The following is a 14,940-nucleotide window of genomic DNA, read 5'->3' on the forward strand; positions in this document are numbered from 1 at the left end:
GGTACCAGATCATAGCTCCTTTCGAGAGGGTCTCCCCGAACATTTTCAACAGCACGGATTCGATCTCATCGTCTTCCAAATTGTTGCCTTTTATGGCACATGTGTAAGAGGTGACATGTTCGTTAGGATCGGTCGTACCGTTATATTTGGGAATTTCGGACATATGGAATTTTTTGGGGATTGGCTTCGGTGCCGCACTCGACGGAAAAGGTTTTTGTATGAATTTTTTCGAATCAAGCCCCTTTATCATTGGTGGAGCCCCCGGGATTTGGTCGACCCTTGCATTGTACGTTTCCACCCTCTTGTCGTTGGCTTCGACTCGTTTTGTGAGTTCCTCCAGCAATTTAGTAATTCTGGGAGTAGTCCCCGATTCTTGCTCATTAGATTTCACTATGGCAGGCTCTGTTCTGGGGGTGACTTCTCGAAGTGGATTGGAAACCGGCCTGCTTTGTGCGTGAGTTTGGCTCTGTAGCTGAGCTATCGCTACTTGTTGGGCTTGCAACATCTCGAAAATCATGCGTAAGCTGGCCCCGATTTCCCCTGGGTTTTGGGTGTCTTGGGCTACGGATCGAGTACTGCCCTGAATGCTTCTTTCCGGTTCGGAACGCTAGTTTGCTTCCAAAGCTATTTGTGAATTGACATCCAGTAGTATTTCGGCTCGAATTTCGGGTACTTTGATTCGAGCTTCAGGTGGTGCCAAGTTGTTGGTTTCATCTTGAAGGCCGGCTTCGTAATCGATCGGTGAAGCCATTCGATCGGTGGCTATTCGTAGCCGACCCTAAATTGAAGATGTGTTCGGAAATAAGTGCGAAGCACAATGGCGTGTTCTTTTTTTAGATTTATATCAAATGACCACTGTTATCCCCGGCCCCACGGTGGGCGCCAAACTGTTTATCCGAAAAATGGATAGAGTTGAATTTGTACGCAGTTCCGAAGATATGTGGCGCAACTTAATACAAAATGCAAGGATAAATAAAATATGAATGTAGATTTGAGAGAATGCAATCTAGACAAGGCAATCAAGAATAGTGAACCTTAGGATTCGACAAATAGAATCAATCTAAGAAACAGGAAGAGCCATTCTTTACTGTAGAGGAATATAATACTTTCATTACAACGTAAGTCTCAGAAAAAATCTGTGTTACAGAAATAATAACCAAGCCCTTTTATAGTGGAGGGATTCGGCACCGAGCATAATAAAATAAAACACCCACTGGGACACTCAATGGGAGATCCATGATAAGTCAGCTTTTCCATAGTTTCTGCCAAGATTCCCTCTAGTGAAATTGCAATGGCTTTTGTCCGCGAGCTCGATCTCGTTTAGAAACCTTGATTTTGGTTCGAGCTTGATTTCGGCTCGAACTTGTGATCTTGGTTCGAGCCCGATCATGGTTCGAGCCCTCGAATTGATTCCAGATCAATGTTGGTCGGTCTTTAGATTATCGGCACGATAGGTCTACCCTGCGTCATGGTTCGATTTTTGTTCGAGTTTGATTAGGATATCGATCTCGACACGAACCGGCCTCCCTGGGTTCGCGGTTAGCTCGTCCTCTCTTCGGGATCTTACTTCGATACGTCACCCTTCGAACCATACCAGACATGCCAAGACTGAAATCTATTTCGACCGTATACAATTATATTGATGAAAAGAAATTAATGTTTAAAAGATTATGATAATTTTTGTTATTTTAGCTAAAACATGGATTGTTTAATAATGTACCAAATACTACCAATGTACTAGTCAATAAAATTAAAGCCGATGGCGTTTCCATCCATTTACCTATTACCCACTACTTCGTGTTCTTTCAATTTATATCTATCTATATTATATTAAAAGCACGAAAGCCTTTGGCAAAATATCGTTTGTCTTTTTTATTTTTTTAAAATATAGTTCACACTTCACACTAGACAAAATAATTATTTAATTATTATCCTAATATTTAGGACTTTAAAAGAAACTAAAATTTCGATTATTAAATTTTTTCTTATTGAATTAAGTAAGAAATCTTAATATTAAGGACTTTAAAATATATATTATTTAAGAGAAGTAAGAGTATTACGTTCTTTTCCTTGTATATATCCTCAGGGCCATAGAAATATGTTCACACTTATTCTTCTTATTTCATAAGATATATATTCCATATCTCATAAATTATAATAAGACATATAAAGACTTATGTAGAATAGGATTCCTTATTTAATGAGTGAGATTAATATTCATTATTTTTAAAAACTTATATTTTTTTTCTTTGATATTTTTCAATAACTCTAACACATTATTTAATAATATTTATATAATTTTTAAAAATTATATATTTATTGATATAGGTACACGCGCTTTGCGCGTACCCTAAGACTAGTATATCATATACGCGGCTCGGACCAATAGTAATGTGCATTCACCCCTGCTAAAATACTATTATTAATTTATTATTAAATTTTGTGGTGATAATGTTTGCCAGAAAAAATAAACAAATGAATCCAAAACTACCTTTTGTGGCGACTAAATGAGTTGCCACAGAAGGTCGTCACTCGTCACATAAACTTATTTCTTGCAGCGAATGTAGGTCGCCGCCCCCAAATAGCATAGAAGTACTTCCTTTTGTGGCGACCTATTTAGTCGCCATAAAGGCGTCACAGAAAATATATTTTCTGTAGTGAATGTAGGTCGCTAAACATAGAGTAATACTTTTATTCGCGACAGAAGAAGTCAGCCACAAAAGTTGTCCCTGAAACTTTATTTACTTTAATGCTCTAACTGTAACAAACATAAAAGTGAGCTGTAGAAGCCAAGTAAATTATTCTTTAAAGTATCACTATTCTCATAAAAATATTGGCTAATCCAAATTAGTTTCATTTTTATTTTTATTTTTTATGAAAATTCTCCACCAAGGCTTGGACTGTGCACCCTCCCCAGTTGCATCATTATTATTGTTTTATTATTAGTTTTGTGGCGATTACCAATGCGAGTACCAAAATGACTACTGTTTCCTCTTCTTTTTTTTCTGTATAATCCTTTTTTTTTAAAAGTAAAATTAAACAATATCGAATATTCGTTATGTTATCTACAACTCCGTACTAACAGATCATGTGATTTGAAAAATAAAGGCTATTGAGCTGAAAAGTGGAAAACAACAAGGTAACATGTTGAAGTCTGTTGGAATGTGTATTTCTGAGCAGAAACAATGGTTTTTAACACTTTTTAAGGTATAGATCAGAGGAAATTTTTTGTACTAAGAGAAGATCATTTATTGAAGACCATAAACCAGTAATGCTCCAACACCACCAATACCAGCAATGAGACCAATAATGACACCAATGGGGGGCAATCCTCCTCCTATTGCTCTCCCAGTGTTAACATCATATTTTGCAAACCTCTTCTTTGGTGCTCTACACTGTGGACATGCATAGTCCTCCGGCTGCATTCAAGAAACAGAACAAATCAAATCCCTCATTTGTTATTTCAATCGTCAAATTTTCGCCTTCCTTGAATGCAGTGAAGTTAATTGTTCAGATCATATTGTAACCTAGAAAGTCGCTGTCACCCCTACTTCTTTAATTTTACTCTATAGGTAGGTAACAATCCGTAATGTAGTTGTAGTTAAGGTTGAAGTAGTGGAAGCCTTTGTTACTATTAGACAAATTTCTCCAGTGTTTTCTTCTTGTTCTTTGACATAACGCCCATTCTGGGACTAGTTGGAAGAATAATCCGTAATACTCAGATGACATTGTAAGTTGTAACCTAGAAAGTCGCTGTCACCGGTACTTCTCTATAGATAGGTACTAGTGGGGCTTGCCTAATGTTGTTGTAAAGGCTGAGGTAGTGGCAACCTTTGTTACTGTTAGACAAATTTCTCCAGTGTTTTCTTCTTGTTCTTTGCCATAGCGCCCATTCTGGGACTAGTTGGAAGAGGAATTCCTGATCCTTTCACTCCCGAGTCATTTTGTTGCAAGCATTAGTCCCCACTTTCTAATTTTTTGTTACTTTCTCCTTTCTTAATAATTTTTACTTTCATATTCAGAACTAGTCATAGACTTTTGTTTGTCTGCACAGAGTTACTGCTAGGCAAGCCAACAGGTTATGAGAGAGTCATAGACTTGGCTGCGGGCTAATTTGAAGGAGAAGAAGAGACTTTGAACGGTTGGGCTGAAAATCCAACTGCTTAACCTAAGCTCTGAAATCGTCTAAAAGTTTTTGAAGCCGAAAAAAGATATCATAGGCTTGTTATATTGAAATACAGTTAAAAGAAAAGTGCAGAATCTTGCCTGGTCATCGAAAGACTTTGGCAAAGTGTATATGTAACCACAATCGAGGCAAATGTGTGTTGCTCTGGCCTGAGGATAGTGAAGTATAGATGATTAGGCAAAGAAACAAATATAAAAGATGTAAATGAAGCGATTACAAATTAAAAGTGAAAATTTGTAGTGATGCACGGATCAATACTAGCCTTTTGAGCATCAGTTAATTTCCTTCCAAATTGAGGAGGAGCTGGACGCTTGGGCAGTCTTTTAACATCTACATCGACACCTCTGCATCAAAATATCGACCAAAGATATTCAATACATTGAAATATGTTAGTCTCATATCTTTTTGTTAATAAAGATGTCAATATCCATACATGTGGCCATCAAATTTCCATCATGGCTAGAATTTTGTAATAAGGAAGTGATGTCTAATTTCGGGTCATAGGAGGGCAGGATCAACATGAACTAGGATGTCGCTCAACTTTTCAATCATGCTCTATATTTTCACACTCAAAAGTACCAAAGGAATGAATGAAAGAGCAAATAATGACTACAATGACAGAACTTATGCAGACTTCTTGCGCATTGATAATACAGATTTTAACCCATTATACAAGATGGTAAAGTAATTCTTAAAAGCCAATAACAAACAACATACATATTAGTGTTTTTATATGGAAAAGACTAGTACCAATAGCTTAAGTCAATAAAGATCATAGCATTTCCAAGAATCCAAGTGAACTTGTCATCGTTTATGCAATTTCTTAGAGCCTTTGACTGATATATTGGCCAGATAACCTCATCCCTATGCATTGAGTTGCTTTTAAGTACTCTTTTTAAGTTATCCAAAAAAATCATTCATAAGAGTCTAGGATTATAATTAGTAAGCTTGCAAAAATACAAGCCAATCTTCATTAATATTGAGAAATTCAAAACTACAATATCATATACGAGCTGCACTAATCAAGCATATTTCATCCCATGTTCCTCTACTACCGCAGCAAAACCAAAAGGATTTAACTTATACATTGATAGTATAAATTTTTTGTACGGTATTTGTGTATTTTAACCTGTTGTAGCAGGTAATCTGTCTAATTTTCGAGGTTACTAACTCCACTTGTAATTATCTTTTAGGTGAACTGATAATATAAAAAGTCTTTACACTGCTAGTATAGAAGTTAAACTCAAACCAGAATATAAGGCCAAGGAGAAGCTAACCTGCTAACGACGAAGTAGACAGAATCAGGCTTCGCCTGGATGGCGGTTTTGGTAAATCCAAGTTTATCAGCTGGCCAGAGTTCATCGCCAAAGAAGCTACTAGTATAGACTACCTGGTCACCAACCTTAAGCCCTGCCCTTGCAGCATTACCACCATTCTCTATACCCTAATTCAAAAGATAAAAACAAAATTATCTTTGACGTCAATCATTCATTTTTAATTAGGCAGATTTTCCTGCTCAATAGCCAATTATCACATGTAACTTTATAGTCAATCACAGGTAACTTAGTTTAACAAATATACAACGACAATGTGATAATAAATTTTACACTATCAGGTAACTTAATAGCCAATGGCAGGTAACTTTTAGTATCGATTAGTAACTTGTAAAACATGGTAAATGACAGCAAGTAATTACTGACCGTAATGACAACCCCACCACCATTCTTAGGACCAAGGGTGAGTCCCAATGGCTTATCAACTTCAACTTCGATATTCTTTGCAGCAGTTGATCTTGCAGTGATCTCAAGGGTTCTACTTCTTCCACCAATGCTAATAGCATTCCTCTTGCTCTCAGCTAAAAATGAATTCAAAACACCCCTTTTGGCTTCTTGTAGTGATAAACCTTGAAAACTAGTTTTCTGTCCAGCTCAAGCCAAAAATATCCACAATTCAGAATACGCCATTGAAAAATCAAAAAATAATTTTATATGATTGACCCAAGAAAATAATCAAGCCACCAAAAAAAAAGGGCGCTCGATGCACGAAGCATCACACATTCACACAGTGACGGAGCCACACTATCTAGTTAGGTCAAAATTTGATTTTATGTATATATGCTATATGTTGACTTCCCTTATTTTCTTTGTATGTTTACTTTTTTTATATTTTGACACTCCTTAGTTAAATTCCTGGCTCCGCCACTGCATTCACACAGGGTCCAGGGAATGGCGGCACCTCTAAGACCAGAGGCGGATCCCGAATTTAAACTCTATGGGTTCAATTTTAAAGATTTTTAACATTGAACCCATTATATTTTTAAGGGGAAGTTACATGATATACCCATTTGTAGAACTCACTTTCATGGTATCCCTAAGTTTTAAAATTACATCATATATCCCAAAAATATTACACGCTATACCTCCATATATTCCAAAACATATCACGATATTCTACTTTGGAATACAATCCAAACCTAACTTACCATAATATTCTAATTTAGAATACAATATTCTAACTAAACAGGCCATAATCTTTTAATTTGGAATATAATATTCAAACTAATGATACCACAATATTCCAATCGAAAATCCAAATATAGCTTAACATAATATTCTAATGAAGAATACAATATCCAAACTAAATATACCATAATATTCTAATAAAACATACTACAGTATTCTAATTTGGAATACAATATTCAAACCATATATATTACAATATTTTAATTTGGAATACAGTATCCGAACCAAACATACTACAACATTTTAATTTGGAATATAGTATCCAAAGCAAATATGCCATAATTTTTCTAAACATGCTACAATATTCTAATTTGGAATACAATTCCAAATTAAATATATCACATTATTCTAATTTAGAATATACAGTATTATATTTTAGAATAAAGTAGGTATACATGGTAAAATAATTTTATAAAGTAAGTATATAGAGTAAAATAAATATTTTAATTGTATATGATGTTAACTAATGTTTTCAATGGGCATACCACGTAGATTCCCTTATTTTTAAAGTTATGGGTTCATACCCATTGTTTTTGCAATTTTAATGATGTAAAATTCTGCTCCGCGTCAAAAGTTATGAGTTCAATTGAACCCGCATCTACCACATTATATCTGCCCCTGTCCAAGACGTCTGATGTAGCCAGCGTGCCTGACACTTGGCTTATTCCACGGCTTGAACTCATATTACGATATACTCTCTCCGTTCACTTTTCGCATATCAAGAAAAAAATAATTATTTTTTCTTATTTTGCCCCTAGCATTAATTACTCATTCCAAATTATTTTTCAAATCCATTAATACTATACACCAAATAATATGAGTATCATGATAAATTATGCATTTTAGTTATTAGTGGACAGGTAAAAGTGAACGGAGAGAGTAACGCAATAATTAAAAGTGTGTTTTCTCTTGCATTTCAAGAGATATGAATGGAATACCTGGCATGGAACGGTGGACAATTTGGGGGATGGGATGGAAGCACTAGTATTGCTGATGCTAAGGTTTCTCGAGTAAGCAGCAGAGCAGGAAGAGGGCGAGGCACCAGCAACAACAGCGGAGGATGACATGATTTTGTATTAACGTTAAAATTTCCACTTAGGAGAGGGGAAATTCTGAAGGAGTTGTCTGTGCGTGCCTCCTCTAACTTGGGCTCGTGTCAGCAAAGTAGTTATGTGGAGAAAAGGATAACAATTTAGTGGCAGATAGCTTGGTCTTACAGCTGAGCCACACGCCCCTCTCCTGTATACTTTCTATTTTCTTGAAATAACACTAGTATAGTATTACTACTTTATACTTTTTATTTTATTTTATTTTATATGGGAATGAAACGGAATCATAAGTACAATGTTTTAGTAATTACATACACATAAAATACGAAAAACATTTCTAATATCTAATACTTTGAGTTTAATTTATTTTATATGATATTCTTTCTTTTTAGTTCATTTTAAAAGAATGGCACTTTTTTATATCTGTAAATTTTTAATTATAAACTTTTTAGTTTACTTTAATGGCATTTTGTTTTAGGCATAGAAATATCATGCATATTTAAGATCACAAGTTCTAAAGTTATTTTTTGTATGTGTCAAGAATCATTAGTATTTTTAAAATTCTTTACCTAGTCAAACATTGCATATGAAATGAAACGGAGGATATATTCTTTAAACCTGTCATCTTAATTCACATAACTAAAGGGAAAAAAGAAGTCTAAGAATTAGAGAGTTTTAAATATAAAACGTGTTAAGAATTAAGAAAGCCAATGTCACATATTTTTTTAAAAAGGACTTAGGGAGTAGTTCTTTACTGAGTTACTGTCCCTTTTTCAACTGCAAATGGTAATAATTCTTTAAATTATAAGACCTTCAGGACAGTGGCCACCAAATAGCCATTTGTAATACCCTTATAATAACAACAACAACCCAGTAGAATCCTACTAGTAGGATCAGTGATAGAATGTACGCAGACCTTACCCCTAACCCGAAGGGATAGAGAGGCTGTTTCCGGGAGACCCTCGGCTCAGAGACAATAGATTCGTAACCACAACAGAAACTAGAAAAATAGTATTAGTCAGCATCATAAAATACAACAAATAAATGGAAAGGACAAAATGTGAAAAAAAATAAAAATAAAAATTTGAAACACAACAAAAACCGCTAGCAGTCCTAGACGAAACACTATCAAACTAGCCGACGCATGCGAGGAGAAACGCTCGACTACCCCCTAACCTACAACTACCCCCTAACCTACAACCTTAATGCTCGACCTCCACACTTTCCTATCAAGGGTCATGTCCTCGGAAATCTGAAGCTGCGCCATGTCCTGCCTGATCACCTCGCCCCAGTACTTCTTAGGCCGCCCTCTACCTCTTCTCGTAACTGCCAGAGCCAAACGCTCACACCTCCTAACCGGAGCATCTAAGCTCCTCCTCCGCATGTGCCCGAACCACCTAAGCTTCGCTTTCTGCATCTTGTCATCCACGGGAGCCACGCCCACCCACTCACGAATATACTCATTCATAATCTTATCCATCCTAGTGTGCCCACACATCCATCTCAACACCTTCATTTCTGCTACTTTTATCTTCTGGACCATTTGTAATACCCTTATTTAAACTATATCCAGTTTTAACAAATTATGAAAAGTTTAGCCAGTTTTGATAAACTTCATACTAAACCTACTTCTGCGTGAAAAGGACATCAAGTAGCCATTTTTAAGCAAGTTATTTAAAATATATCCACAATTTACAATATATTTAAAGATTAGTTAATTCGTTCAAACTCTAGGACACTGGCTTAGGACATCGTATTCTAAAGTTCGAATATTGTATCCAAAAATTAGAAGTTTATGTCCTGAATTTTAAATTAGCAATTCAAAAAATTCAGAACACTTAATCCTGAGTTTCAAATTAACAGCTCCAAAATTTAGGACACTAAGTCCTGAATTCCAAATTAGCAGCTCAAAAATTAAGGATACAAAATTCAGAATACTTAGTCCTGAAATTTGGATGAATTGGCTAAGTTTTAAATACACTGTAAGTTGTGAATATATTTTAAATAACAGGCTTAAAAGTGGCTACTAATGCAATCGTCACTTCTACTGCTTAGCTTCGGTTGTGAAATTGGGCTTTAGCTTTACCAAAGCCTATCTCTTTATACTCGGAGGTCTAAAGTTTGAAAGGTCAAAGCAATTGAATGCAGTAGTTACAATTTTGCGATATGACAAATCATTTACGTCCGCTCTCAAAATAATAGCCGATTATTTTTGTATATATATACACATTACGTATATTATATATAAAAATTATACAAATTTTATATATTTTTTTGGCTATCGAATATAAATAATTTCTGGCCCATTTTTTCGACAAATTACTTCAATTTTTTGTTGGGAAAATTACGCGACACATCAAACATTTACACTGTATTTATCATCCGTAGCTATTCTTTCAACAAAATACTATTCGTAGCTATATTTGAATTTTATAGCAAATCCATGAAATAAGAGATTAATTGTTTTGATCTTAAACAACAGAGCAACAAGTCCTTGTAGCTTAGTTGGTTAGAGCGCCCGCTTAGTTAACGGAGGTCTTGAATTCAACTCTCAACGACAATATTTTATTTTTCTGTATTTCTGTATTTCGCCTTAGTTGTATTCATTGTGCGTCTGAATATAAATAATACAAGTTAGTAACAATTATAGTAGCTACGGATGATAATTAGGTAAACCATACTAGGCTTTATAGAAGTCCTCTTTCTTTTTCTCGATTAAGTCTTCAATGGAGATATGACTAACTGGGTGTCGGTATCTCCAAGAATCACTTCTGGTATAGTTCCCCAAGATGGCATCAGGGTTTGTTTTGCCCGATAATTAGTACGATTAGAATATTTATATGAATAATTTTTGCATTAAAAAATTTAATAAACTACAAGGACACAGTAACCGAATAGCTAAGGTTCATGCATCAGAATCTCATCGATCTTGCCAACTTTAGTATTGGAATGCGATATTATACTCTGTGTTTACATCAAACTATATCAACTTGCTATGATTAAGTGATTTGCTGTCAAATCATTCTATTTCTTAATGCCATTAACATGCGTAATTCTTTTTGGAATGAAATTTAATAGAAAAAGATCGTCCTGAAACAGATAACGTCAAAATAAACTACATTAGCATATAAATGAAGTTTAACCTTTAGAAAACACTAGTGAAATACCAATATGAACTCTTGAGTAAATAAAAATGCCATTTTGATACTGCTTAGTTTAACTGATGATTTGTGCATTAGTTATTGTATCAAACTAATCTGACTGACCAAGTTTCTGCCTAGTGATTTCTTCCAATTGTTCAGTCATCTCTAGTGTCAGATGGTTTTTCCAATCTCCAACTTGACCTTTCCTTGAGAAATGCCGGTTCTCAATAGCAAATTGTGGACTGAAATGTTGCACTCCGGTCTGATTCACTTCCAAACTGCTCAAATTCTTAAAGCTACAAATTTTTATTATCTCCTGCATAACACCTTCTTTCTTTTCTTCTAAGGAAAAAGGAAAAAGGCTTATCCAAGAACTTGGCCAATTTGATAAGACAGAGAATGGGATCTTTGTTCATGTCCTCGTATGTCAAGAAAAGTACCTTGTCTGGATTTTCCAAGCTTGCCTTCCAATAACCCAACACATGATCCCAAAAGGGTCCAAAATGTGACACCCCTTTGCAAAACAAATCAAGTGCATCTTCAGGTCTCAATTTTGTCATATAATGCGAATTTGAAACAAAAACACCTTTGGTCTCGCGAAAAACATACACAATTTTGCAGCCAGAAGATATCACAGAGAGCAAGGAATGTGGGTTGCTAAAAGGCAGTGTGACAAACATGAAATCTGATAATCTTGGTAGGAAGTTTCATCTCGTATTATATATTCCAAGAAGGGAATACAATCATGGGGGCCATTGGTAAGCAAAGGGTGAGAAGAAAAATTGAATCACACGCGATTCATGATAGAGAAAATAAGGGCCTTGAACCATGTTGTTCCTGATTTTGGGAGAGTAGCTAGCAGAATATCAGTGGATTGAGCATAGATGCATTGCTGAACCAACTTAACTCCTTTAACAAATGTTGGAGTTAACCAAACTGACTGGTATTCGTATACATATTCAGTGATCCAACCTTTCTCTTTGGGAAGAGTTGTGACTTGTGAGCCTGTCACTGTCATTTTCATCTGCTTTATTGTATTCATCATCAAGCTGATAATGTGAACAACGGGAAAGGGACATAGAAGCTGAAGTCTAAGGATAGATGGACTAACTCAACCTCTCAAATAGCTAGAATGACCATAAGGATGGGAATGGCAAAGTAAACTTCCTAGGAAGATTAATAACTTTTCTTGCCGAGTTTAGCAAGCAAAACTTAGTTATTACTTGTGATCTGAGGAAACTTCCCCTAAATTCAAGATAATCCGAGCATGTAAGCCAGATGCACTTTACCATAATAGCACTTAAAAAATGGAGGGAGAACTAGACGTATCTTGCTAGGCAAAGACACGTTAAAATGGATAGCTTTCGGGTGGGATTGACAGGATAGATCACATTTGAGTTTGATTTGCCAAAGATTGTAGACATTTAGGACCATTTAAGTGACCAGCTCCACTAATTTGTTAGTAGTATCCTTTTTTTTAAATCTTTTTTTTGGATGGGATAGTTTCTTATCCATCCTTCAAAAAGCTTCTTCCTTTTTAGAATTGCTCGTCAAAGTAAGCATTTACCGACCGGACAAAACTTGCTGTTGAAATATCCCAGAATCATTTCTGGTTCATTTTTCCTAGAAGGAATGAAGTATTAGTTTTGCCTCACAATTTGTAGATTAATATATAGACATGCATAAAATAACCAGTTTTTTTTGCAAATAAAATGAACCACAACAGCAGCACAATATCCAAATAACTAAGGTTCATGCATCCAAATTTCATCAATGCATGGCAACTTCTAAAATATGGAAACACAAGTTAGGGTGTCAAGCCACTCATTGTTTTCACTGCTATTAATATGTACGAAATCATTCTTTACGGAATGAAAGTTTAATGGAATAAAATCACTTTACAATTGCACCAACACCAGAACAATTACATTTGCATATTAAAAAAGGCTAAGAATTTAAAGAATGGCAGTGAAGCAAGTATTTATTTCTTACAACCCTGGAGCAAATCATAATGTCATTTGATTGCTGTTTATACTGTTTGACTAGCGATTTATCCCTTGGTAGTTGGTACTTAGCTTAGAGCACTAACTTATGCCTCGACAGTAGAGGGTATTGTATCGACAAACAAAGTTTCTATCAAGCTAGTCCCAGCAAATTTCTGCCTAGTGATTTCATCCAACAGTTGGGCCATCTCTAGCGTCAGATGGTTTTTCCAATCTCCAACTTGACCTTTCCTCAAGAAATGCCGGTTCTCAACTACAATTGAATTGAAATGCATCACTCCGGTCTGGTTTACTTTTAAACTACTCAAACTCTCAAATCCACAAAGCCTTGCAATCTCCTGCACAGCCCCTTCTCTCTCTTCTTCCAAGGTAAAAGGCCTATCCAAGAACTTAGCCAATTTGGTAAGACAGAGAATGGGATCTTTCTTCATGTCCTCGTACATTATGAAAAGTATCTTGTTCGGATTTTCCATGCTTGCCTTCCAATAATCCAAGACATGATCCCAAAAGGGTCCACAATGTGAGACACCTTTGCAAAACAGATCAAAGGCATCTTCAATCGGAAAAGATGGTAGTTCTTTGGGTCTTATTTTTATCATATAATGCCAAGTTGAAACAAAAACATCTTTAGTATCGCGAAAAACATACACAATTTTGCAACCAGACGAAACTACAGATGCTGGTAACAAAGAGTAAGGAATGTGGGTTGCGAAAAGGCAACATGGCGAACACGAAATTTGGTAATCTCGGTAGGAAGTTTCATCTTGTATGATGGATTCCACGAAGGGAATGCAATCATGGGGACTCTTGGCAAGCAAAGGGTGAGAGGAGAAATCGAATCGAGCACGATTCGTGATGGAGAAAATAAGGGCCTTGAACCATGTTGTTCCTGCTTTTGGGAAAGTAGCTAGAAAAAAATCTGTGGGTTGAGCATTGAAGCATTCTTGCACCCTCTTAATACCTCTAATAGCTGCTGGACTAAACCAAAAGGACTCGTATTGGTAAAGATGTTTAACCATCCAACCATTTTCTTTGGGAAAGCTTGAGAGCATATCACTGTCATTTTGATCATCTTTCTTGTATTCATTTTCATCATTGTGTTCGCGCTGAGAAAAATGGGAACGGGATATGTCCATGGAGCAAGTCGAAAATTGATGAAGTCTAGACCAAATTAACTCGTATTCACCAGATCGAGTCAGAACTGAACCCACTGATCTAAAATCTTGTCCCTCTTTGTTGTGAGAAGACTGAAAGGATGATCAGAATGGCTAATAACTCTTCTATTATTCAGAGTATAGCAATAAAAAAACTCAGTTGTGATTTGTGATCTGAAGTAGAAACACTTCCTAATTTAGACGATTTAAAAAAGCATTTTACCATAATAAGTACCAACACTTGCAATGCTTTGACTTAGCTAGCTATCAAATTAATTAAAGTAGTTCTGTTATCTGTATTATTATCCAATATTAACAATTGTCAGACATTCAAACATCATTCCATTTCTGCTAACTAAAAACAATTTGGAAACGGATTTAGGGCTTATGTCTTATATCAGAACAAGAGAGGAAATCTGGAGAGAAACAAAGGGAACTTACTTTTTTTTGCAGGGAGATCGTGAAGTTCGCCGGAGAAATAGAGAGTACCCGGCACTGCAAATTCGCCCGGAGAGAGATTGGGAAGAACAGATATGCTGTAGTTAACATTATCAAAATTTTATCTCATACTTTATCTTAATGATTGCGCGTCACTGAAAAATGTACATAAAGTAGTTTTTCAAGGTATAACACTTTTCATAGAAAATAACTTCATTTAAAGACATTTTTCCCATGTCAAACGAATTTAATAAAGTTCTGGAAATAGAAAAATATAAAACTAAGTTCCTACTTTGAAAAAGGGATAAATATAAAGCGACTGCCTTTAGATATAAAGCTTATCTTTCTTGTTTTATAGTATTTCTTTGTAAAATTATTTAAATTTAATATCATTAATGTAAAAATTTATAATATGACTATTTTACCAATTTTCTATTATATAAAC

The 14,940-nt window shown here is 35.4% G+C and overlaps 3 protein-coding genes across 3 annotated transcripts; all 3 read right to left on the minus strand.

The window, feature by feature from the left end:
• Positions 1-3,094: 3,094 nt before the first annotated feature.
• LOC107801289 (uncharacterized) lies at positions 3,095-7,967 on the minus strand. The gene is made up of 6 exons (XM_016624595.2): positions 7,647-7,967; positions 5,887-6,105; positions 5,464-5,630; positions 4,449-4,530; positions 4,267-4,335; positions 3,095-3,419 (listed from the first exon to the last, which is right to left on the minus strand). The coding sequence occupies exons 1-6, from the start codon at positions 7,773-7,775 to the stop codon at positions 3,249-3,251; spliced, it is 837 nt and encodes a 278-aa protein (XP_016480081.1). The 5' UTR covers positions 7,776-7,967; the 3' UTR covers positions 3,095-3,248.
• A 3,042-nt stretch (positions 7,968-11,009) lies between these two features.
• Positions 11,010-11,918, minus strand: LOC107801285 (cytosolic sulfotransferase 12-like). Its single transcript, XM_075250830.1, has 3 exons — positions 11,728-11,918; positions 11,341-11,557; positions 11,010-11,162 (listed from the first exon to the last, which is right to left on the minus strand). The coding sequence occupies exons 1-3, from the start codon at positions 11,916-11,918 to the stop codon at positions 11,010-11,012; spliced, it is 561 nt and encodes a 186-aa protein (XP_075106931.1).
• Positions 11,919-12,751: 833 nt separating this feature from the next.
• Positions 12,752-14,799, minus strand: LOC107801288 (flavonol sulfotransferase-like). The gene is made up of 2 exons (XM_016624593.2): positions 14,499-14,799; positions 12,752-14,150 (listed from the first exon to the last, which is right to left on the minus strand). The coding sequence occupies exons 1-2, from the start codon at positions 14,604-14,606 to the stop codon at positions 12,990-12,992; spliced, it is 1,269 nt and encodes a 422-aa protein (XP_016480079.2). The 5' UTR covers positions 14,607-14,799; the 3' UTR covers positions 12,752-12,989.
• Between the last annotated feature and the right edge of the window lie 141 nt (positions 14,800-14,940).

This window comes from Nicotiana tabacum, chromosome 4 (genome assembly GCF_000715075.1).
Source record: "Nicotiana tabacum cultivar K326 chromosome 4, ASM71507v2, whole genome shotgun sequence".
Lineage (NCBI taxonomy): Eukaryota > Viridiplantae > Streptophyta > Magnoliopsida > Solanales > Solanaceae > Nicotiana > Nicotiana tabacum.

Coding starts and splice junctions, on each gene's coding strand:
- LOC107801288 (XM_016624593.2), bottom strand. CDS start 14,606: ATGTTAACTACAGCATATCTGTTCTTCCCAATCTCTCTCCGGGCGAAT. Junction 14,151..14,498: donor CGATCTCCCTGCAAAAAAAA/GTAAGTTCCCTT, acceptor TCATCCTTTCAG/TCTTCTCACAACAAAGAGGG.
- LOC107801285 (XM_075250830.1), bottom strand. CDS start 11,918: ATGACAGTGACAGGCTCACAAGTCACAACTCTTCCCAAAGAGAAAGGT. Junction 11,558..11,727: donor CCAAAATCAGGAACAACATG/GTTCAAGGCCCT, acceptor ACTGCCTTTTAG/CAACCCACATTCCTTGCTCT. Junction 11,163..11,340: donor GCTTGGAAAATCCAGACAAG/GTACTTTTCTTG, acceptor GAAGTGAATCAG/ACCGGAGTGCAACATTTCAG.
- LOC107801289 (XM_016624595.2), bottom strand. CDS start 7,775: ATGTCATCCTCCGCTGTTGTTGCTGGTGCCTCGCCCTCTTCCTGCTCT. Junction 4,531..5,463: donor GTCTACTTCGTCGTTAGCAG/GTTAGCTTCTCC, acceptor ATTTTGATGCAG/AGGTGTCGATGTAGATGTTA. Junction 3,420..4,266: donor CAAAGTCTTTCGATGACCAG/GCAAGATTCTGC, acceptor TCTTGAATGCAG/CCGGAGGACTATGCATGTCC.